Below are 23,491 nucleotides of genomic sequence, written 5' to 3'. Positions count from 1 at the left end.
AAACACAGGGAGGGCCACATACATTTTTAGGAGTGTAAATGAAGCTGCCTGAATCTTCTGGAATACATACCTCCAGGCTTGCTGGGACCACAGCCAAGCAGCCTAGAAGTTCCTTCCTTTGCTTACAATAGTTTGTGAACTAGGAGACCAAGATCTGTATAATCTGAGTTGTTTCATAGGCTTCCACACCTTTTTAAGCACAGTCATGAAATTTAAAAATACTCCTCTGTCTCCAAATAAAATAGAAGAGCAGGTCTTTGCAAAGCTTGCTTAAGTGAGATATTTGAGTGTTTAAAATCTACTTTAAAAATTGGATCAATCATATCATGCTCTATTAGCACACTACTGACTTCCTCATGAAAAGATTCACTCTAAGTATTAAGGTTACCTTCGGTGGTGATAGCTGGTAACCTGCAACATCAAGTTAAAAGGATGTCTGTTGACCAGTGAACTCCTAGAAAACTAGTTCAAAATGATGTATCATTTTGTCAAACACTTAAAAATTAGCTCTTTAAGATTTCTCTTTAGAGATACAAAACCCCTCACAACCCCTACCACACATAGCCCACATTGTAAATAACTACCAGCCACCTGCTTTTCTCCAGAAAGCACCATAAAACTCACAAATCAGTAAAGCTACAATAAAGCCTACAAAGTCGCTATCTTTGTGATGAGGTTTACTTACTTTGTTTGAGACTTTCTTTCCTCTTTCCTGAGAGAGGAAAAGTCTCCTGCTACATTCAGTTCAGGACACAGGCTTCTTTGCAAAAAAAAAAAAAAAAAAAAAAAAAAAAAGAAAAAAAAGTCTCAGAAATGGAGGCCAAAGAACACTTCTTTGTCCCTTTGGTCTTGACTTGGCATAGTGTTTCAGATGGTATTCATTTGGAATAAAGAGACCCATGACATAACATGTCCAATCCTCCTCTCTAAGTGGCTTTACTAGAAGTGGGTAAGGGCAGACAAATATAAATTCATCTGTCCATCGGCAACTGAAAACATACCAACTCATCTTGGAGTAATTTAATCAACAGGATGGTTTAGAGGACAGTGCGGTGGCACCATTCTTGGAAGGTAAAAGCTTAGCAGAAGGAACATAAATCAAAGGTGACTGGCAGGTAAGGGATATACGCAGCCATCAGCCAAACCATGTGCACCTTGGCACAGATTCAATAAGATCATTTATAAAATTTTTAAGGCAGGAGTACACAAAAGGGGGTCTGGTGCTAACTAAATCCACAGATAGCTTACATGCCACTGGAATAAACACTTCCAGATGCGGGTGTACAAAAACCTTTCACAGAAAGAAATGTTTTCTTTCATAAATCTGAAGGAGGGGCTCTTAGTGAGAAAGGGCCGAATGTCTGAAATGGAGCCTGGGCTTCTTACAGACTAGAAGTGCCTGGCAAGGTGGACCAGTTGTGTAGTGGGTCTCCACTGAGCATCCCTGCGATCTGTCAGGCTGGGTTTCTACGACATTGAGGAAAATGCGCTAACAGTGCACCCTTCCATCAGTCCTCAAAACTCTACTGCTGTGTTGCTCTCATTCCTTACAATTTCTTGTGTGTGTGTGTGTGTGTGTGTGTGTGTGTGTGTGTGTCTGTTGGTAGAGATAATGGGTTCGCAGAGAGATGAAAACCTCTCATCAAAGTTTAGAAAAATGATGCTTTGCAACTTACACTAGCACAAAGCTATTGCAGGCATAGCTTTAATGACGACCTTTTTGAAATCTTGTGACGGTCATCTTTCAGGAATGCATGAGGAAGTTCATTAATGACTTAGAAAGTCAATTTGGTCATTGGAACAGCACAGTAATTAATATGTGGGACCTCCTGGTTACATATATAAACGTTCCCAGAAGTTCAAATAGAAAGCCAGAATGTCTTTTTTCTTTTCTTTTCTTTTTTAAATATTTTTATTTATTTCTAGGAAAGAGAGAGAGACAGCGTGAGCAGGGGAGGGTCAGAGAGAGAGGGAGTCACAGACTGAAACAGGCTCCAGGCTCCGAGCTGGCAGTCAGCACAGAGCCCGACGCGGGGCTCGAACCCACGAACCGCGAGATCATGACCTAAGCGAAAGTCGGACGCTCAACCGACTAAGCCACCCAGGCGCCCCTTTTCTTTTCTTTTTTTAAGTTCAGGTGATCTATATGTTGAGCCTGCCACCCACCTTCCGGAAATCCCCTTGAAATTAGTTTCCTTGCTGAATCTTTAAACTTCATGCAAATTCCCTGTAAGCACTTGAGCACTTACTCTTGAGAATATTTTTGTATGTTTTAGGCCCTGACCTAAGTTATAAACTTGTCATCTTTTATTCTTCTTTCATTCAGTCTCGTTCTGCTTATTCTTCATGACAAGTATCTCTTGAATGGATTTTACCTCATCCGCAATGTCATTAACTTAGCAGACCCTTTTCTGGCTTCCTGCTTGGAAGACCGTGGGGCCAGCTAATTGGCCTCTAGTTAGAACTGTGCCTGTTCTACCCTCCTAACCCCAGTCCCTCCTTTACACCATCATCTTGAGTTATTTTTCTACAACACAAATCTGTTTATATCTACTCCTTGCTCAAAAACTCTCAAATATCTCCCTGATCTGTATCAGTTGTTCAAAAGAAATTTTCCCCATAAATCTTACTGAGACCTAATGTGTATCAGAGATAAAAATTCATCTGTATTATTTAGAGAAAATGCTTTATTATTTGCAGAATGCCTATACAATAATTTGGGTTTTCTGTAGAGCAGTTAGGTAAGTGCTATAACTGCTGGTTGACATTGTACAGTCTAGGTAAACTGGCTTAGAATTCAAAGTCTTCAAACTGTCATCACCCCATTCCACCCTCCCCTCAAGGTACTCCAGACTTGGTTCCTCAACTTTGCCTAAACAATAGTACTTCTTCCGTCCTTTTCCTCTCCCTCTCCTTTCCTTTTCTCTTTTCTTTTCTTCCTTTTTTATTTTTGAGAGAGAGAGAGATAGCATGAGTGGAAGAGGGGCAGAGAGAGAGGGAGACAAAAAATCCGAAGCAGGCTCCAGGCTCTGAGCTGTCAGCACAGAGCCCAACGCCGGGCTCAAATTCATGAGCTGGGAGATCATGACCTGAACTGAAGTCAGACATCCAACCAACTGAGCCACGCAGCCGCCCCATACTTCTTTCAGACATCTATATTTCTTCCCCATTTTATTCCTGCTCCTTTTGCTACCTTTTCAAAATTCATACTCATTTCCCTTACCTCTGTTTCACAGACTCCATTCAAAGGTTAATGGCCCTATAAACCCCCCTGACTTCCTCAGGAGACTGCCCTCCCTCTCTGTACCTGAAGCACTTTGTCCCAACTCGTTACAGCACTAGCCACGTGGCACTGCTTGCATGCACTTCTTCTACGCTGCGTAGGAACATCCAGTTATCTCTATATTCCATACCCCCACTCCAACATATTTCTAATACAGTACTTGGAAAATGTTTACTGAATTAATAAGTGGAGATGTCAGATCTGTAGGGGCCTGAGAACACGTAGGGATGTTAACACAGGTAGGGACCTTCCACTCCTCCATCAGGAGTAGTTCAATTGTACAAATATGGATTTTGCCAAATGGATGGTTTTTACTCAGTTCAAACTCAGCAAGCAATTGCTGTCCTATGTATGTGATGTATGCTTTTACCCTATCAAGGAGGCATGTGCTTCAAATTGGTTTTCCAGCAGTGGCGGGTGACAGATGGACTTGTAGTAGCATGGAGTCTTGCCTTACCTCCTTATTCATTTTTAAAAATTTTAACCATTTGTGAAGTGGTTGTGTGAGTGAAAGATACAGCCTACCATCAGAACCTGAAGGTGGTCTGCCCATATTGACCCCTATTCCTGTCTTCTTTAGACAGGGGTTCAGAGAAAAGCACAGTGTAGAACTTAGGCTCGTTTTCTTTCTCTTCTCTCCTCCTCTCTCTCTCTCTCTTCTTTAAAACATTGCAAGCTTGCCTGGATGAGAAGTGCTTGTCTGTCAACTGTGACTCACTTACTTATTAGGCTCTTACCTAATTAGTCTAGAATATGGGAATGGGTGTTTTAGGTTAGATCAGGAATGAAGAATTAAATCAGAGCCAGAAATGTAGTTTCTAACTTCTCCACTGGAAACTATAAAATCTGCACAAGTGTTTGAATTGGAAGTGACAGGAACCTGTAGGCCGGGCTGTGAACTTCTGGAGCCAGAAAGTCAACTCAAGTTCTCCCTCCCTGGTATTCCCATCAGGGCACAGCTGCCCAACTGTCACCTTGAACGCACCTGGGCAAATTCAGAGCCTGACATTGGGCTCTGCCCTTATGACCTCTGCCAACTAATCAGTCAAAATATTTCCAGATCTGGAGAGCCTACTCCACATTTTGGGTAGATGCCCAGAACTGCAAGTGCACTCCAATCAGGTGGGGGAGCCCATCCAGGTGCCAGGGCAAGAATTAACATCTGACTGACATATGGGCCGTGAATTTTCTCTTCACAGCTTGGGGTCATGCAAAGGCAGTGTGTGGGGGTGGAATATTCGATCTGTGCATAGAGGGCCTAGGGGATTTGGTTTAAATCAAATCATAATTAAAACACCAGTCGGGAAAACAAGGCGTAATTATTTTTTTCCTGCATATTTTTCCTACCTTGGATAGAGCCTTAAATACATGCTGGCTACAATAAAAGCTACGTATCAGTTTCATTTTGGGAAGGTGTAAATTTTCCACTTAAAACAATCCACTTATTATGTTGTGGGGTTAAGTCTGCAACGACACCGGTAAATTAAATGACAGTTCAATGATTATACTTGCGAGACTAAAGTATGTAACACTATTTAAGAAATCATCAAAAAGTAAATCATCTCCAGTTCAATAGGCTCTCATCATGGCTGTTGGAGGGGACTTCTGTCACACTATCAATAAAACAGTACACAAATGTTTCACTTAAACAAAACACCCTTATGAATGTTAGATGTTTCTGAGATGGTAAACCACGTGCTTTAATAAAACCAATGCGCTCTTTTCTAACATTCACCTACTGAGATACAAAATATGAACTGAAAATTTAAATGGGAGTTTTATTAGGTGAACCTGAACAATTTAATATACTGAAGCTGTAGGTCTAAATATAGTCAATCTTCTTGTTTATTCATAGACTTAAAGGAAGATTCTTGCCATTTTTAGAGCACAGCTTTTAACTTTAGAAATATCTCAGCTGAGTTAGTTCCTCCCAATGAATCTTTTTGCTGCTTTCATGAATTTATGAGTTAAAACAATCCTGTGATTTTTTTTTTTTAAGAAAAAATAATTTCCTTTTGGGAGTCACTCTAAATATTTTCCCACTCTCTAACCATTCCCTCGGAAGACTGCAAAAACCTAGAAACTACACTAACACATTCAAATCTCAAGGTCTTGTCTTTTTCAGATATTCTGCTCAAAAAGTTTCTCTTTGTTGTCACTTGTTTCTCTTTTCCTTGTTTAAATTCTTCCTCTACTTTCCAAGATACAGCCTGCCTTTTACAATAAATAGAGATTCATCAATTTCTTGAACTACTTCAAATTTTAAAAGACTTTGAAGGATACATACTTGGAGAAATTACACAGGGCTGATCAGGGCTCTCAACTTTGAGATCTACTTTAAACGTGTTCTCCCATTAGAGAAGACTGGTTTTCTCCTTTTGAAACTATGTTCCCGAAAACTCTAGAATTCTTTGAAGGTTTTTTGAGAGACAGACAGAGAAAGAGAAAGAAAGAGAGAGAAAAAAAGATAGAGAGAGAGAGACAGATCATGAGTGTGGTCGGGGCAGAAAGGGAGACACGGAACCCAAAGCAGGCTCCAGGCTCTGAATTGTCAGTATAGTGCCTGACGCGGGGCTCGAACTCACAAACCTCATGATGTTTGATTTGAATGTCCATTTATAATTTTTCTGCTAATCAAAATAAAGGTTCTGCCTTCTCACTTTTTATATACGAACTTCCTGTAAACATTTTGCTGATTAGGATAAGGTTATGTCTTGGAATTTGGGCTTGTGAGTTTTTGTTTTTTGATGTTTAAAGCAGAGCAGAGAAATATTGTAAATACAACTGGGCAAATGAGTACATCACTTTAGGGTCTGTACCCGATGCAGAACTGAATTCGAGATCTTTATTGCTGACACAGAGGTGAAGGCAGAAAAAAGCAAAATGTCTTTGAAGAGTAACTATTTACTACAGAGACAAGCCAGTTGTTAATAATACCAGAATTTTCAAATTGGAACTGGATACGTCCTTATAAAAAAATTCACCAGTTGTCCTCATTTAAGGTACTACTGCAGATAGAGGGTTCAAATGAGAGAAGATCTTACTTTCCTTCTCTCCGATGTTTGATGATTTAAAAAAAAGGAACTAAACAGCCTTTACAATATAATGAGATTGTGCCACGTCTATTTGGAAACACAGATTATGCTATGCTTACAATAGCAGAAATAGTTTCATTAATGAAGTTCATCAAATTTGGATTCAAGAGGCAGAGCAAAATAAATTTGACCCTGAGCAAGTATTTGTCAGAGAAGGGTCTTCAGGTGACTGAGATTTTCTTATATCTTTGAGTAGCTTATAAAGTTTTAAGATACCTTAAAAAATATTTTCCAAAAATCCAAGGAGAGTCACCCTGGATTAAAACTCTATATATTGATTCTCTCTAAATATAACTAGTTTAAAAATGTGAGCACTTGTTAGATATTGTTAGTTCAAACAACTTTTAAGCAAAAACTTCTAATGATTTTTCTTTTGGACAAGATCACTGTAGGCCTGTGTAGAACATTCTTAAGAACCGCCATATTTGTGAATCAAAACTACTTAATACTGTGTAAATAAAGTATAAAAGTAAAGACACTGTCATGGATGTAATATTACAACTGTCACCTGTAACTTTGTTTTTTGAAACACCTTCACTCTTCTTAATGGGTGAGATTTTAAGAGTGGATCTTCTAGAGATATAGATTTTTGAAATATCTTATGAAGAAACCCTTTGGAGTGAACACATACTTCTACACAATGCAGTTTAAAAAATATAGTCTCATATTTTCAGGATGAGAATACTTAAAAAGTTAAGAACAGAGACCATTCTGCAAAGAGGAAGTTTAATGAGTAGCATTAGTAAGAATTCACTGAAGCCCATGGTCCTGGCAAGCCACAAAATATTCCTGGCCACAGACAGAGCTCTGGTAGTTACTATGTAACCTTAAGCTGGTTACTTAATTTTTCTGTAAACTGTTTTCAAATGTTTATTTATTTTTGAGAGAGACAAAAAGATGGAGCGTGAGTAGTAGGGGATGGGCAGAAAGAGAAAGAATCCGAAGCCAGGCTCTGAGATGTCAGCACAGAGCCCGGCATGGGGTTTGAATTCAAAACTGTGAGATCATGACCCAAGCGGAATTCTGATGCTTAACAGACTGAGCCACCCAGACTCCCCTAATTTTTCTGTTAATCTCAGTTTCCTCATCTATAGAGTGGGGTAATTAACACTTATCTTGCTGTGTTGTGAGGATAAATCACATAACACAAGTGGAAAGGTTTTAAAATAGCATATGAATTATGATTTGATCAACAAACACTCATCTCAGATCCTAATGGTTTTCTCTGCCAAACTCTTCCAACTTCTTTATTTCTGTATCTCAAACATTTTCTCCTTAAGTAATCTGAAGTTAAATGCTGTTAGTGGAACCATATAAAATTCCTGATATTCAACTGTTTTTCACTTAGGGAAATCACAATTTCATATAATCTGACATAGTGAATTTTGTCACTGAAATCCCCCTACCCTATTTTAAAACTAAAAAAGTTACAAGTTTTGCATTTTTTCCCCAGGGAACACTCACTTTTAAGTTATTCTCATATGATAAATATGCCATATGTTAATTTATTTTGGAGAATCGGCAGCCTACAACTTGAAAAAGGTACGTGGCTTCAATCTCTAAGGATAGATTTAGTACTTCCAAAAAATGTACTGAGAAAACTTTTCCTTCCAGTAAAAACACAAATACTTAAAATTCTTACCCCATTTATACTTGGTATTTACATTTGAAAATTATTCTAATGTTTTGTGACATTTAATTTTCCAGGCCGAACAAATAAAATGCAGACAAATCTAGTGCACTCATATGTAAGAATTATTCATGAATGTGAAAGTCTAGATCAAAATAGTCAAAGCAATCTACGATGCCACTTTTGTTTTTCAAAGCTTCATGTGAGAAATTCTTTTTTTATTTTATTAAAAATTTTTTAAAATGCTTTTTATTTCTGAGAGAGAGAGAGAGAGAGAGAGAAAGAGAGAGACAGTGTGAGCAGGGGAGGGTCAGAGAGAGAGGGAGACACGGAATCTGAAACAGGCTCCAGGCTCTGATCTGGCTTGAACCCACAAACCGTGAGATCATGAACTGAGCTGAAGTCGGATCTCAACCGACTGAGCCACCCAGGCGCCCCTTCATGTGAGAAATTTTTAAAGGAAATTTCACATTTTTTACACCTATGTGTCTATTCTGAACATTCCTTAAGGACAAATGATATGAGGGCCTCCCCTTCCCCCCCCCACCAACAGATATACCTACATCAAAGTAAAGGATCACTGGGGAAGAACAGAATACTTGTGAGACAAGAGGCTGGATTCCAGGGTCAGCCCTGTCCCTCACTTACAAGGTACCTTTGGGTATGTTGCCAAGTTTCCCTGAGGCTGAGTTTTTTTAAGTCTTAGCCAGCTTTAAAATACTCTACTGTGATTCTGCCTGAGAATTTAAGATGGCAGAATGGATACTGAAGCACAACTCGCTGCAGAGGCTGCATGTAAGGGACTATTTAGGTTAATGACCATGCTTAAAGAAGCAACTATATTGTCTCAGTATTCTAGTTCAATGGAAAATCACCTGATAACAAGCAAGTTCAGGGAGGTTAACATATTTTCCTACAGTGAATATCACTCAGGAGAAGCTAAAATAGATATAGGCATTACACACCGGGATTATGTCATCTCGCCCAGTGAACATGGTTTCCTTTTTTCTGGCGTTCAGAATTATACACCTGGCTTTATATCAGCCATCTACAGTACTTCCCACTGAGAGGTGGGGTTGAGCTTCAGAGCGGGCAAGCATGGCATCACCCACTACTCTGAAACAGTGTGGGTCTGTTGAAACATGTGTCTGATGTTTTCTATATGATGAACAACCACTACAATTGGGTTACTCTTTGGATTGTTTTCCCTGAAAAACATTTCATTCACAAAAATTTTAAGTGCTTTTTACTTCTAAGCTTGCACAGATACGGGTGCCTGGGGGGCTCAGTGATTTAAGTGTCCAACTCTTGATTTTGGCTCAGGTCCTATTCTCACGGTTCGTGGGTTAAGAGCCCTGCGTTGGGTTCTGGATTGACAGCACAGAGCCTGCCTGGGATTCTCTCTCTCTCCCTCTCTGCTCTTCCCCTGCCTGCATGCTCTCTCTCACAAAATAAATAAACTTAAAAAAAAAACTTGCACAAATAAATTCTAGGAATATTTTCTAAAAAACCATTACCAAAAGCATTTGAATTTTTAGGATGAGAGAAGAAAATACTCTTCAAACAATTAAATACCAATTACTTTTCTGATAGGACAATTCCTTTAAAGCTTTTGCTACACCTTTTTTTTTTTTATGGGGGGGGCTCTGATACCTTTCTTAAAGTAAGTTTTATTTTACCCTTTACTATTCTGTGTTTTCTTAACTGTCTAACATACAGGCACTACTCTCAGTCAATGAAATAAATTATTAAAGGAATGAAGGAGTCAGTAAAATGAAAAAAATGTAAGAAATGAGGAAATAATATAAAAAATTATCACCAACTTTGATATACTCAACAGTCTCTGAAAGTTGTTTTCAATAACTTATATAAACATATAAACTTACATAAACGGAACTTGATGAAGCTTAAAAAATCTTTTTTAATGTTTGTTTATTTTTGAGAGAGGCAGAGCATGAGTGGGGAAGGGCAGAGAGAGAGAGGACGACACAGAATCTGAAGCAGGATCCAGGCTCCGAGCTGTCAGCACAGAGCCCGAGTTGGGGCTTGAACCCACGAACTGTGAGATGGTGACCTGAGCTGAAGTTGGATGCTTAACTGACTAAGCTACCCAGGTGCCTTTTTTTTTGTTTTAAGTTTATTTATTTATTTTGAGAGAGAGCAAGGGAGGGAGAGTGGGGAAGGGGCAGAGAGAGACAGAATCCTAAGCAGGTTCCTGTGCTGTCCACGCAGAGCCTGACTCGGGGCTGGAACTCACCAACCATGAGATTGTGACCTGAGCCGAAACCCAGAGTTGGACACCCAACTGACTGAGCCACCCAGGTGCCCCCAAGTCACAAGTTCTGAAGTGAATTTTAGAATTATGGGAAAAATATACAATTACAGGAAGAATAATCAATAGGCAAAAAGTAAAATTCACTTAAAAAAATGTTCTTTAGTATGTGTATCCAGAAAGTCAGCTATATATGCATGGGGACAATTGCAAAAGTGTGTTTTAGGAGGCAGATTGTGGGGCTGGGAGTTAGAAGCCTCAAATTTCAGCCCTTGGTTCCATCACTTAGTCTAATTACATCAATCTTCTGGGTATGATACTTTCTCTGATCTTCTGCATAGGATTACCAATAAATGAGAACACAGGGAAGAAAGAAATCACCAGCTAAAACCAATAAACTAAACACAGTATGGCCATAACTGTTGGGGTGGACATGGTGGCTTCCAAGTGTCTCCACCGCATGTGTGTAGTGGTAGGTGGGCTGATGTTGCGATTCTCCATCCCCCTTCTTGTCTGTGCCAGCAACTACTCTGTGCAAAGCATCATTTCCCTCTTCCTCACCTCCCCCTAACATGGTTTCAAGCTCATCTATCATTTCAACTCCTTCCCAGGGTGAAGAACTCACAATTCTTTATGCAACACATTGTAGGTCTGAAATTGAGCATGTTGTGATTGTGTGCAAAATTATGTCAAAAGTCATAATATTGTGGAAAACAGAATGAGGACTCGCTACAACAGACTGTTGCTGGTTTACTGACCTGGTTTACTGGAATTAAATGTCTGTGTAACCTACTGTTATTTTCATTCTCTAAATCAATTTCCAGTTATTGGGAATTGGCTACAAAGGAATCAAGGGATGGATATTCTAAATGAGCCATCACATCTATATATATGCCAAACAAGCACTTAGATTCCGAATGACATGGTGCAAGGACAAAATCTCTAAGTTTCGTTAGTATAAGCTAGCGGTTCATGAGCATTTTAGTTTACAAAGTAAGTGGCATGCTAGAGGTAACTGAGCTCAACTTTTCTGTATGAAAATTTAGGTCTCAAGCCATGGTTACTATAGAGGCAGTCTGCATGCTTCCTCTTTTTATAAGTCACAGCTCTGAGCCTAGGTGGTAGTGTCCCTAGCGCAGCATAAAGTATTATCTTGGGGACTGGGCCTCAAGGAGCTGGACATCAACATCCCCCAACACCAGAAGCACATTCTTTCAGCAGCTGAAGGTATGTGGGAGCCAGGGCAGGAGAGCCATATTGTTAGATACACAGTCTGCAAATCTCTCCCGTTTTAAAGAGAATTTTTAACTCTCTCTTTTAATTTCAAAGACAGATTTATGAAAGGAACAGCATAGGGAATATAGTCAATGATATTATCATGCGTTGTATAGCGACAGATGGCAGCTACACTTGGGGTGAGCATAGCATGATGTATGCGGTTGTTGAATCACTGGGTTGTATGGCTGAAACTAACGCACCATTGTGTGTCAATGATACTTCAATAAAAAAAGTGGCAGATTTATGTATTATAATATATACCATGAAACTGTGTCTCCCTGATCATATTAATCATGCTATAAAATAGAGTAAGCACATTCAGTCCTGCAGCCTGGGCAAATTATTATAGCTCTCAGTAATAAAGCAGATCTTTAAAGGTGTGTCTTTTCTGAGAAGTGATGAAAATGCAGGTGCCCCTCTCTGGTGATTTTTACCATTTGCTGTCACTCTGGTAGTGGCTAAGGGAACTTTTGAGGTCATGGTTTATTTGTTCTATTTTTCCAGATCTATTTAAATTAGGATTTAAAAATTGCATTCTTAATTTTAAAAACCATATTAGCATAATGTGTATTAAATAAATAGTAGCTTAAAACATATCTGAACTTAGTTTCAAGTACATTTTCTGACCATATACTACAATCTCAGATTAGTGAAGCAACATTACATGAATAACAGAATACCAGTAAGACATGATATATGTATAAGACATTGTTTATGTGTGTGTTTATGTATATATACATCAACATCCTCCAACATCAGAAGAACTTCCTATCTATCTATCTATCTTTAGTTATATGTATGTATCTATATATACATATATATGTATTCTCACATACACACACACACACGCACATATATAAATAACGTCCATCCAATGTATTAACATATAAAAAAACTTGGAAGAATGAAGCAGCCACCACTTCTTATGATTGGGAGGCTTTCCCATTATATTAAGGTACATGTTCCCTTATGTAATTTTATCCATTATTTTAGTTAACATTTTAGGTTCTTTCTCAAAACTCCTGTTTCCCCTTGTTATTCTTTAATTACTTCTAGATTATTATCCACCCTGCCTCCTTATCCTTCTCTCTCCACTCCACTGCCTCAACCTTTTAGTCATTATTTGGCTCTTATCTATGAACTTGACATTTTTAATCCTTTGTTAGAAGATGGTTCTTTCGATCTCAGTTTTTAAATTCCTCCAATCATCTCATATTTTTCAAAATTTCATCTTTCTTTTGGCTTACGACTAAAAATACTCTTACCTATCATGCAGGGGAAAAAAAAAAGAGATATTTGATTCATTCTGTCCTCTCAACTGAATGATTCAAAAACATTCACACAGAATGAGACACTGCTTTCATCAGCAGTATTAATATTCTTATAACACAGAAGACAAATTTTAAGTATTAAACAAAAGTGAAAATAATAGTTACAATCACACAAAACTTCTGGAGACAAATATAAAAAGCTTGTGATACATTCTTGCTGTCCCAATGAGAATCCATACAATTCACTAATGAAAATTAAGAGTGGAAAGAAAGCATTCCATTTGACTAAAGCACAGGAAAACAGGAGATGATATAATATAGACGAAATCATGATTTCTATCAGTGGATAATGGTAAAATCCACCCTCAGGAGAAAACACATAGTATCTTATACTTCTTTATATATGTATGTATATATGTATAATATTAAACATGTATAGTCTGCTTTAGTGTTTAAGCAGAAGTGAATATGAAGAAACCAAACACACAGTAAATTCTAATGTTCCTCAGTCTTCAATCAAACCTCACTTTCTGAAAATCCCAGCCATCCCTCATAAACAGAGAAAGACTTGGAGAAAGTTCTAGTAACATGAATAAAGACTTTTTTTAAATGGCCACACGATGAGCACTTAATTAACACACACACACACACACACACACACACACACACACACACACACACACACACTTTCTTTAGGCTGTTGAAATACAGTCTTTAATTCTCCATTAAAAAAAAAAACAACAAACCCTGATTATAAGCTTTACAACCATTTGAAGATGTGAAAGACTATCTGCATTTCAGCCTACTTCAAAGCCAGTAAAGAAATCATTTCTTCTTCTTCCAACTCAAAGTGTGTTTAGGAGCAGGGCATCTGATAGAAGTGGCATTGCCAATCTAACCAATTTTAAAATATAAAGTGCTTCTAGCAATATTTGGATACATGTAATTTGACAAAAAAGCTTTATAAACTGAAGCTTTGAAAAATAGAAAATATAAGCCCCAACAACAACAAAAAGCATAATTTGTAATTGAAAGAAAATAATATTTTGTAGGAAAAAAACCTGTCCTTCCAAAAAGAGACAAAAATGACTAACTTTTATTTCCCAAGAGGATTATGCCACTTTTATACAACAAAATTACCGTCACCACAAATTGCTTTCAACAATTCCGTTGCTTCTCCATTTGACCACTTGAAAATCAAAATTCTTTCAGATTATAAATATAACTTTTTATAACTCTGTTATTACGTACTGTGAATGGGGAGAGGGGGCCAATCTTGTGGCCGTAGCGTCGAACGGCCTCTCTGATGTGGCAGGGCTGGATGGCATCGCTGTGAGCCTCAGCACCACAGGCCGCAGTGCTCTGTGACAGAAACACACACACATTGTTACCAAATCAAAAACACACAACAGAACTACAGTGTATAAAATATGAAAATAAACTTTTATAAAATGGATATTCTCCCCCACCCTTGGGATGCACATCCCGCTGCCATATACTACATTTAAAAAAAAATCCATTAACAAATCAAAGGTGACTTTTACATGACCCCTTCCTAGCAGACCTACCAAATGCAATTTTTATGCCCACAATATTTCACCTAGGCCTGCGTGTCAGAGTACAGGAGAATACAGCCACTTGCATGTAGATGAAAAGTGTCATGGGGGCTGGCTGAAAGAACCACAGGAAGTTCTTTTTTTAAAAAACATTTAAACATTTATTACGATAAATGTTTCTTGGGAACTTGTTGGATGTGTTTCTGAAATAACTTGAGGGTCATCAATTTTAAAAATGGAAAATATAAAACTGCTACATATTTATTTATAATACGGGGGGTCTGTCATAAACAATCATGTTAACTAGGTTCCTAATTTTCTAGGGGTCCCAGGGCAAAAAGAAAATAAAACAAAACCTTTCTATTTTGATCAGCTTCATCTGTAAAAAGCAGGTTTGAAAGTACGAAAGACACAAGAAAGAGAAAGATGATTTGCAAAGAGGATATGGATACCAGCTCAAGAAATGTATGTAACGTGATTTAAAAAAATTAAAATGCCCAATAGCAGCAAGACAGTCTTGTGGTTCATTTGCAGACTCTAGTTTTCCAAACACCTGAGTCCAGGTCCTATCAGTTATCAGTCCTGTCAAGTGATGTAACATCTCTGCATTTCAGTCTCCCCCTCTATAAAATTGGGATAATAATTACAACTGCTTTATCCTGCAGTGGATACCAGATGCCAGTCATTAACATTAAAGAATCAAGAGAGAAACAGTAGTTTATGTATTACCATAACTGTATTCTAGAAATCAGTCATAGTCACATAATGATTATTTGTTTTTCTGATAATTACTAAAATTACCACTTTCATAATTCCTTCTAGGAGTATAACTAATAGGACTGCGATGGATAGTAATTTGACAAGATCTTACCAAATGAAAACGCACAACCATTTTTGACCCAATTTCACCTCTAAGGATTTATCCTACAAATATATTACACAGGTACAGAATTTTATACGTCTGTATCTATATACTCACTGCAGAACTATTAGGATGGATGAACTAAATGCTCATCAGTGAGGGAACACTAAAATAAATTATGATACATCCATTGAATGAAACAGAAACTACAGCAACCACTAAAAAGAATGAGGCAGTTCCATACACACTCCTACGGAACTATCTCGAAGACATATTGTGTGAAAAAAACGCAAGGTGTCCAATTGGGTGGCACTAAGTTACCACTTATTTTTTTAAAAGGCCGAGCATTATATACTCATTTAAGCATAGAATATACTGGCAAGGGTATACCAAAAATCAGTAACGGTCCTTACTGGTTGGAGGATAAATGGGTGTCTAAAGCACAGGAGTTAAAGAGGCATTTTTCACTGTATATCCTTCTGTACTTTTCAAATGTACTTTGTGCACCTTGTGCATGCTTTTCCAATGACTAGTAAAAGAATATAAAAATTCCCACTAAATGAGAAATCTGCTAATTACCCAAGCTGAACCTGAAATAAGTGGAACAATATGAAACAAACCAGATGTTGATTATTTTTATTATTTTAACAAGATATAAAATAAGCCGAATGGGAGTTTACTCTAGAGTATCTTTCTCAACTTCATTCCAACAATGCCCTAAATAACATATCTGCTGTGCCCACAGCTGTGTGATTACAACTTGTTATCTTAACCCTTCACTTGGCACTGATGTAAAAGTACACAGGGTTTTTTTTTTTTTTTTTTTGAGTGTTTTCTTGATTCTGATTTCAAATATGTTATGTCTGTTGGAATATATTAGAATAAAGGCAATTGGTAGGTATCTGATAAGGGTAAACACTCTTCTGTGAGTCCATTTGGCCCCAAAAGATGAATACGACTAACAGAGACTTATTAACAGTTGAGACATTCTATCCATTTGTGGAAATGAATGTAAATATTTAGCTGTACAGAATTTAGAGTTCAGTTTTGCAGTGAAAATACAAAAGAGAGAAATCAAGAGGGTCAATATCCTGCATATTAAGTGGGGTAGAAAGTTCCTCTACAACTCTCCTTCCTTCCCACAACTTGGATTTATGTTTCATTTCTTTCCTCCATGGCCAATATATGATTCTACTTTTCTGTTTTTTTTTTTAAAATTTTTAATGTTTTTATTTATTTCTAGGAGAGAGAGAGAGAGAGAGAGAGAGAGACAGTGTGAGCAGGGGAGGGTCAGAGAGAGAGGGAGTCACAGACTGAAACAGGCTCCAGGCTCTGAGCTGGCTGTCAGCACAGAGCCTGACGCGGGGCTCGAACCCACGAACCGCGAGATCATGACCTAAGCGAAAGTCGGACGCTTAACCGACTAAGCCACCCAGGCGCCCCTGATTCTACTTTTCTTTACTTTCCCAAATAAATTTGGCTTTGGTCAAAACCATAGCGCATTTGGTCAAAATCTCTCAGAACCTCTGGCATGGCAGTCAAATAGGATTTCAGAACACTGAAGGAGACGTAAGCTAGAAACTTATGGTTGAAGTGTGATCTTTGCTAAAAAGATGAAGCTAACATCTATAAAAAAAAAATATTGACTTTTGTGAAAAATGTCATCAGATTTTTTGCCCACTTCTGATTTATCTACTATAATTAAGCAACTGCAAACAGCAGGAAGTTACCATGTACACACTTTCACACTTTCTTGACTTGCCCATTGAGTTCTTTGGAAGGGAACCTTTAAATCTAAAATGATCGATTTTGGAGATCTCTTCACATTTCGGTCAACATCCAGGCCTTCATGAGGGTATCTGTAATCCATTCAAATTCAAAATGCATACCAAGTTGAGAATTTTTTACTTAGCAGGGGCTCTACCATTTTTGAAATATTCTTCAAAATTGTTTTGGAAGAATAGGCATTACACTTATATATTTGTCATCTAATCTTTACAAATTCTATCTGGGGACACCTGGGTGGGTACGTCGCTTGAGCATCTGACTTTGATTCAGGTCATGATCTCACGGTTTGTGAATTTGAGCCCTGTATTGGGCTGTCTGCTATCAGCATGAGGCTTCTTCGAATCCTCTGTCTCCCTCTCTCTGCCCCTGCCCAGTTCATGCTCTCTCTTTCAAAAATAAATATTAAAAAACAATAAAAATAAGCATCTTCTATCTGCTGTGATCACATTTAAAGACCGCTAGATTTATTTATCAATTCATCTTTCCCATTCTGACTGTGCCCACACGTTAGGATATTCTTTATTTTTAAATTTTCAAGGATAAAGCCTACGTATTTGACAACATAAGGAGTCCTGTTGTCTCAAGAGTGCTGAAATCTCCACCAAAATAAATCATTTATCTCCGTGAATAACGCTCTTGGTAAAGTCCTTCCTCATATGTCAGGTCCTCCTCCTCCTGGCTGCATTCATACCATTCTTGAATTCTTCTGCTTCATCTTTACTTCCGTCTCTTCATCTGAAAGCTGATGCTGGGAATTGGAGGCTGAAGCAGCATATGGAAATCTACATATTCCTGGATTTGAGCGCTCTCTGCTTGTCTGTGCTGGTTTTTGCTGAATAAAATCTCTCCGCAGTTTGAACTCACAACTGTGGTCCAAGAAAGCTGTATTGAAACTTCTATTGCTGCTGGATCTCATACAAATGTCTGTACCTGTCCTGACTTAAAAAAAAATGGTTGAAAGTTAAATGGTCCTATCCTTTCTCAGCTTTTCCCTTGGCAGGGAAATCCAAATTTAAGAACTATCTGGGATCTCAGATAATGGCCACTTATTCTTTCTACATTCGGAATGATGGACTAGATCTTTTGTTAAACTTGAAATATTCGTTTTTACAGAGGAGGAACACATATTTCAGATTAGAGAAATATAGAAGGTTAGTATTAGTATTAATAATACTTTCATTACTCACTGACCACAAAGGTACTTTCATTACTCACTGACCACAAAGGTTGATTTATAATCTGACTGGCAAGGTATGTGTCTTCCTTTTATTCACTGTTGTACACATAGCTTTCGCAGAGCTTTGTGCTTATAGAGGATTCTTTTCAGAAGAAGGTGGGCCACTCTTTGGCCAACAGTGTATAATACAGTTAGTTTTAATACTTAACTTTCTCATTTCAAAGTTTAACTGAGATGTTAATTGTTAAAACTGTAGTGCTATATAACTAGAAAAAACTTTTCTTTAAGGAAATTAAAACTAGAATATATATATATATATATATATATATATGCTTTTATTATTTTATGTAGAATGAGTGTACCACCTTACCACCATAGCTGAAGTTTCTCAGGACTAAAAATGAAAACACAGCATGTAGAAAGATGTGGATGCGTAAACAGAGAAATGATTAATTGCTTTAAAGTGGGACACATTATTCTGATGTCACTGATTTTAAATTTAGGAGAATTAAGATATGGTCTAAGCTAATATTTTACTCAGGAAACCTCTGCTATAAAACAACTCTAAGGTGATAGCTTTCAAGATTAGGAGAGAACTGTTTAAAATTTTAAGAGAAAAATAATTCTCCGTAAGTTTCAGAAATTCTTGAAATTTTTAAGTACGTGTGCATAATTATATCAAATAAATTACAACTTCTTACATACTTAGTAAAGGAAGTCCACTGAAGAGGTCTTTCAGGTAACATTTTGTTATCCTAATTTTACTTATTGATTGAGCTGGAGCACTATGGCTAAAATCCTTTAAAACTACTTTATAATACAGAAGTTCCTTATAGTTCAAATTTTCCCTTAATAAATAAGCACTGAGCTCTGATGTTTTGTAAATGGAGGAGGAAACGAGATATGAGGCTAAAACTTAAATGTGCTTACTATCATTATAAAATTATATCTTGGCATGGTTCCACTACTTGTAATGGCAAATGGTTCTTATTGTAGCAACTGAGTTTTAGAGTATCAACTTTAAATAAATTATGAAAAACAAGATCAAGAAGCAATAGAGACTGATCAAAACTAGGCAGAAACTAGTAAGGGAGTGCCTATATTTAGAAGAAGAGAATAGCAGTGGCCTGAGTTTCCTGTTTTTCCTGTTTTAGCCTAAGGGTGGGCTCTAGTCAGTATAGGGCACACATGACCTTAGAGACTTTAAGAAATATAGGTTAGAGTTCAGGGCACCCACAGTAGGTATAAAGTGAGGAGTAAGTAAATAGCAAAAAAGGCAAATGAAAGAAGGTTAGTTCCAAATTCAGTGTAACTTTCCCAAATCTATTTCTCTGTGGTACCAAACCCAAGAAACCCAGTTAAAGCTAAATGAACTGAGGAGAGATTCCACCTGCTACCACTGAAGAGGAGTTTGAGTTTCAAGTCTACAGCTGAGTGTGGAATAGTAAACTGCCTGCCTAACACACAAGCTCACATCATCACCACTATCAACACCAACAACTCTTCACAGGACTCTAAGAGAACACAAAATTTGTCCAATATATTACCTATAATGTCCAGGATATAATTGAAAATTACTAGACATATAACAATATAAGAAATTGCCTGAGATTAACAGACTGAGAGAGGAGGCATTATTTTGGTCTTACATATGTATCACAGAAAGCATGATTTATACTCAATGGAGACAAAAATAATCCAGATATTAACTAATCAAAGAAGGATTTTAAAGCAGCTATGATAACTATGCTCAAGAAGATAAAGAAAATAAACTTGTAATAAGTGACAAGTGACAAATGAAAAACTAGATAAACAAAAACTAAAAAGAAATCAAGTGAAATTACAAAACAATTAAATAGAATGTCACAAGAAAAAAATTACTGGATGGGTATAATAGACTGGAGCTGACAGAAGAGTCTGGAACATAAGGAAATATCAAAGAATTTATCCAACCTGAAGAACAGAGGAAAGAGTGAGAGAACAGTTGAACACGTACCTGTAGAACAATACTAAAGTAACTAACAAAATATGTACCTGGAGTCTCAGAAGTAGAGAAGAGACAGTGAATTGAAGCAGAAAAAAATATCCGAAGAAGTAACTGCTAAAAATTCCCCCCAAATGGTTAAAGACATAAACCAATAGTCAAGAAGCTCAATGAATCCTAAGCAGGATAAATACAAAGAAAACCATGTCTGTGGATATCATGATCAAACTGCTGGAAACCAAAAATAAAGACATAATCCTGGAAGCATCCAGAAAAAGAGAACACATGACCAACACAGAAACAATAATACAAACTACTGACATATGGTTGAAATAACGGATGCTAGAGAAGAATGGAATGATATCATTAAAGTACTGAAAGAAAACTGCCAACCCAGAAATCTATATCCAGTGAAAATAACTTCTAAAAATTAAAGAACAGTAAAGATATTTTCAGAAATATGAAAACTAAGGGAAACCATAACCAGCTAACCTGCACTGTAACAAATGCTAATATAACGTTTAGTAGAGCAAAACAGGAAAATAATACCAGAAGGAAATTTGAGCATAAAAAAATTATAAATGGTAAATGTAAATGGTAAATATGAAAGTCTATTTTTTCTCTTAGTTTCATTAAAAGACATTTGATTATTTAAGGTAAAAACAGTATTAGGGTTTATAACATATGAAGATGTAAGATGTATCACAAGTACAGCATAAAGTACATGAGTCTTGCATATATGAATCCCATATTTTAGGTAAGTAGTGCAATAACTCAAAGTACACCAAATATTTAAGGATATATATAAGTACTCTTAGAATAACCACTGAAAAAATAATGCAGATATATCACTAGGAAACCAATAGATAACATGAATTTCTTAAAGAGCACACACCCCAAAATAAGAAAGAAAAACTGAAAAACAAAAATAGAATAAGCAGAAACAAATACCAAAAGAGTTGACCTATATCTGACCATGTCAATAAATACACTGAATATCAGGGATTTAAAGACTACAATGAAAATATACACTTTAAAAAGGAAAAAGAAGCAAGACCCAACTATTTGTTGTCTATAAGAGATGTGCTTTAAATATTAAAGGTACAACCCTAGAGGAGAAAGCAGGAAACAACCTCCTTGACCTCCACCACAGCAACTTCTTACTTGACACATCCCCAAAGGCAAGGGAATCAAGAGCAAAAATAAACGATTGGGACNCTGGGTGTTATGTGGAAACTAATTTGACAATAAACTATTTGTAAAAAAAAAAAAAAAAAGAAAAAGTATTAAAGGCACAGATATTTTGAAAGAAAACTGACAGAAAAACATATCAATGCAAACAGCACATGAAGGCTGAAATGGCTATCATAATCAGGTAAAACAGAATACAGAATGAATAATATTACCAGTGATAAAAGAAAGATTTCATAAAGACACAGAGATATGCCATCATCATGGATTATATGAGTTGGTACTGTTAAGACATTCATAGCCCCAAGGTGATGTTAAGTATTCAATCTGATCCCTTTCAAACCTACAGTAGGCTTTTTTGTCTTTTTCTTCCTCCCCTCCCCTTCCCTTCCCTCTCCTCCCTCCTTCCTTCCTTTCCTTTCCCTTCCCTCCTTCCTTCCTTTTCCTTCCTTCCTTCCTTCCTTCCTTCCTTCAAATAGAGGCTCAGAGGTGATTCTAAATTTTTATTGAAATGCAAAGGACTCAGCATGTCATAAAATTATGGCTGAAAGATAGTTATACTACCTCCTATAAGACCTACTATAAAGCTACAGTAATCAAAGCAGATGGTACTAACAAAATAACAGACAAGTCAGCCAATGAAACAAAACAGAAATTCCAGAAATAAAGACTAGATATATGGTCATTTGATTATTTATTTGTCTATTTATTTGTTTTTGAGAGAGAGAGAGAGAGGGAGAGAGTGGGAAAGAGCATGAGCAGAGTAGAAGGACAGAGGGAGAGAGGATCTTAAGCAGGCTCCACACTCAGCACAGAGCTTGACATGGGGCTCAATCCCATAACCTGGGATCATGTTCTGAGCCAAAATCAAGAGTGGAACATTCAACTGGGCCACTCAGGTGTCCTTGGTCATTTGATTTTCAATGAAGCCACCAAAGTGATCTAATGGGAGAAAAAAGTCCTCAACACATGGTTCAGCAATAATCAAATACCCAAATGTAAAAAAGTGAACTTGACTTCCAGTCATATAACACACAAAAGTTAATCTGATGATGATGAAATAGAAGTGAAAGTGATACAGCTTCCAGAGGAAAACACTTATCACCATGTTTTGAAAGAAGTCAAAGGTTTCTTAACATATAAAAAGTAATAAATGTGTAAGAAAACTGGATGAATGAGACTTCATCAGAAGTTCAAAATGTCTGCTCATCAAAATACACCACTGAGACAAGGAATAGGTAAGGCATGAACTGAGAGAAAATATGTAAAAAAAGATTTGACATAGGAATATTACATAGAATATATAAAGAACCCATACAAATTGGTAATAAAAGACAACCTTCCCTCAAAATACTGTGGGAAAGATTTGAAGAGACTTTTCCCTTAGGAAGATACATGTATGGCTAGTCAGCACTTGAAAAAAATGCTTAACATCATTTGTCATCAGGGAAGCACCAACTCGAAGTAAAATGAGTCACTGTTCAATCTCCATTAGAATGGTTAAAAATAAAAACAATGATAACATCAAAAGCTGGTGAACATGTGAGGCATATATTGCAGGGAGAAGTATAAAATGATACAAACATTTTTGGGAAAAAAGTCTTAGAGTTTCTTTTTTTTAATGTTTGTTTGTTTATTTATTTAGAGAGAGCAAGCAAGCGGAGGAGGGACAGAGAGAGAAAGAGGGAGAGAGAGAGAATCCCAAGCAGGCTCTGGCTGTCAGTGCAGAGCCCAATGCGGGGCTCAAACCCACAAACTGTGAGATCAGCACCTGAACCGAAATCAAGGGTTGGATGCTTAACTGACTGAACCACTTAGGCGCCCCTCATTCTTGGGAGTTTCCTTGAAAACCAAACACATACATACTCTATGGCCTAGTACTTTCATTCCTAGCTGTTTACCAAAGAGAAATAAAGGCATTTGCCCATAAAGACTTGAACGATGAAGCTCACAACAGGTTTACTTAGAATACCTCAATACCGGGGCGCCTGGGTGGCTTAGTCGGTTAAGCGTCCGACTTTCGCTTAGGTCATGATCTCGCGGTTCGTGGGTTCGAGCCCCGCGTCGGGCTCTGTGCTGACTGCCAGCTCAGAGCCTGGAGCCT

General features: G+C 37.3%; 1 protein-coding gene across 5 annotated transcripts in view; it reads right to left on the bottom strand.

The window, feature by feature from the left end:
• The window catches only part of SUPT3H (SPT3 homolog, SAGA and STAGA complex component), a 538,181-nt gene that overhangs the window by 64,769 nt on the left and 449,921 nt on the right, over positions 1 to 23,491 (bottom strand). For all 5 annotated transcript variants that reach the window (XM_077764860.1, XM_077764863.1, XM_077764859.1 and 2 more), the window contains one exon: positions 14,081 to 14,191. In XM_077764860.1, the coding sequence (XP_077620986.1) occupies positions 14,081 to 14,191 (111 nt within the window). The remainder of the gene's footprint in view (positions 1 to 14,080; positions 14,192 to 23,491) is intronic.

Source organism: Crocuta crocuta, unplaced genomic scaffold, assembly GCF_008692635.1.
Source record: "Crocuta crocuta isolate KB4526 unplaced genomic scaffold, BGI_CrCroc_1.0 scaffold44, whole genome shotgun sequence".
NCBI lineage: Eukaryota > Metazoa > Chordata > Mammalia > Carnivora > Hyaenidae > Crocuta > Crocuta crocuta.
Note: the sequence above shows the minus strand (reverse complement) of the source record. Positions and strands in the feature narration are given on the sequence as shown.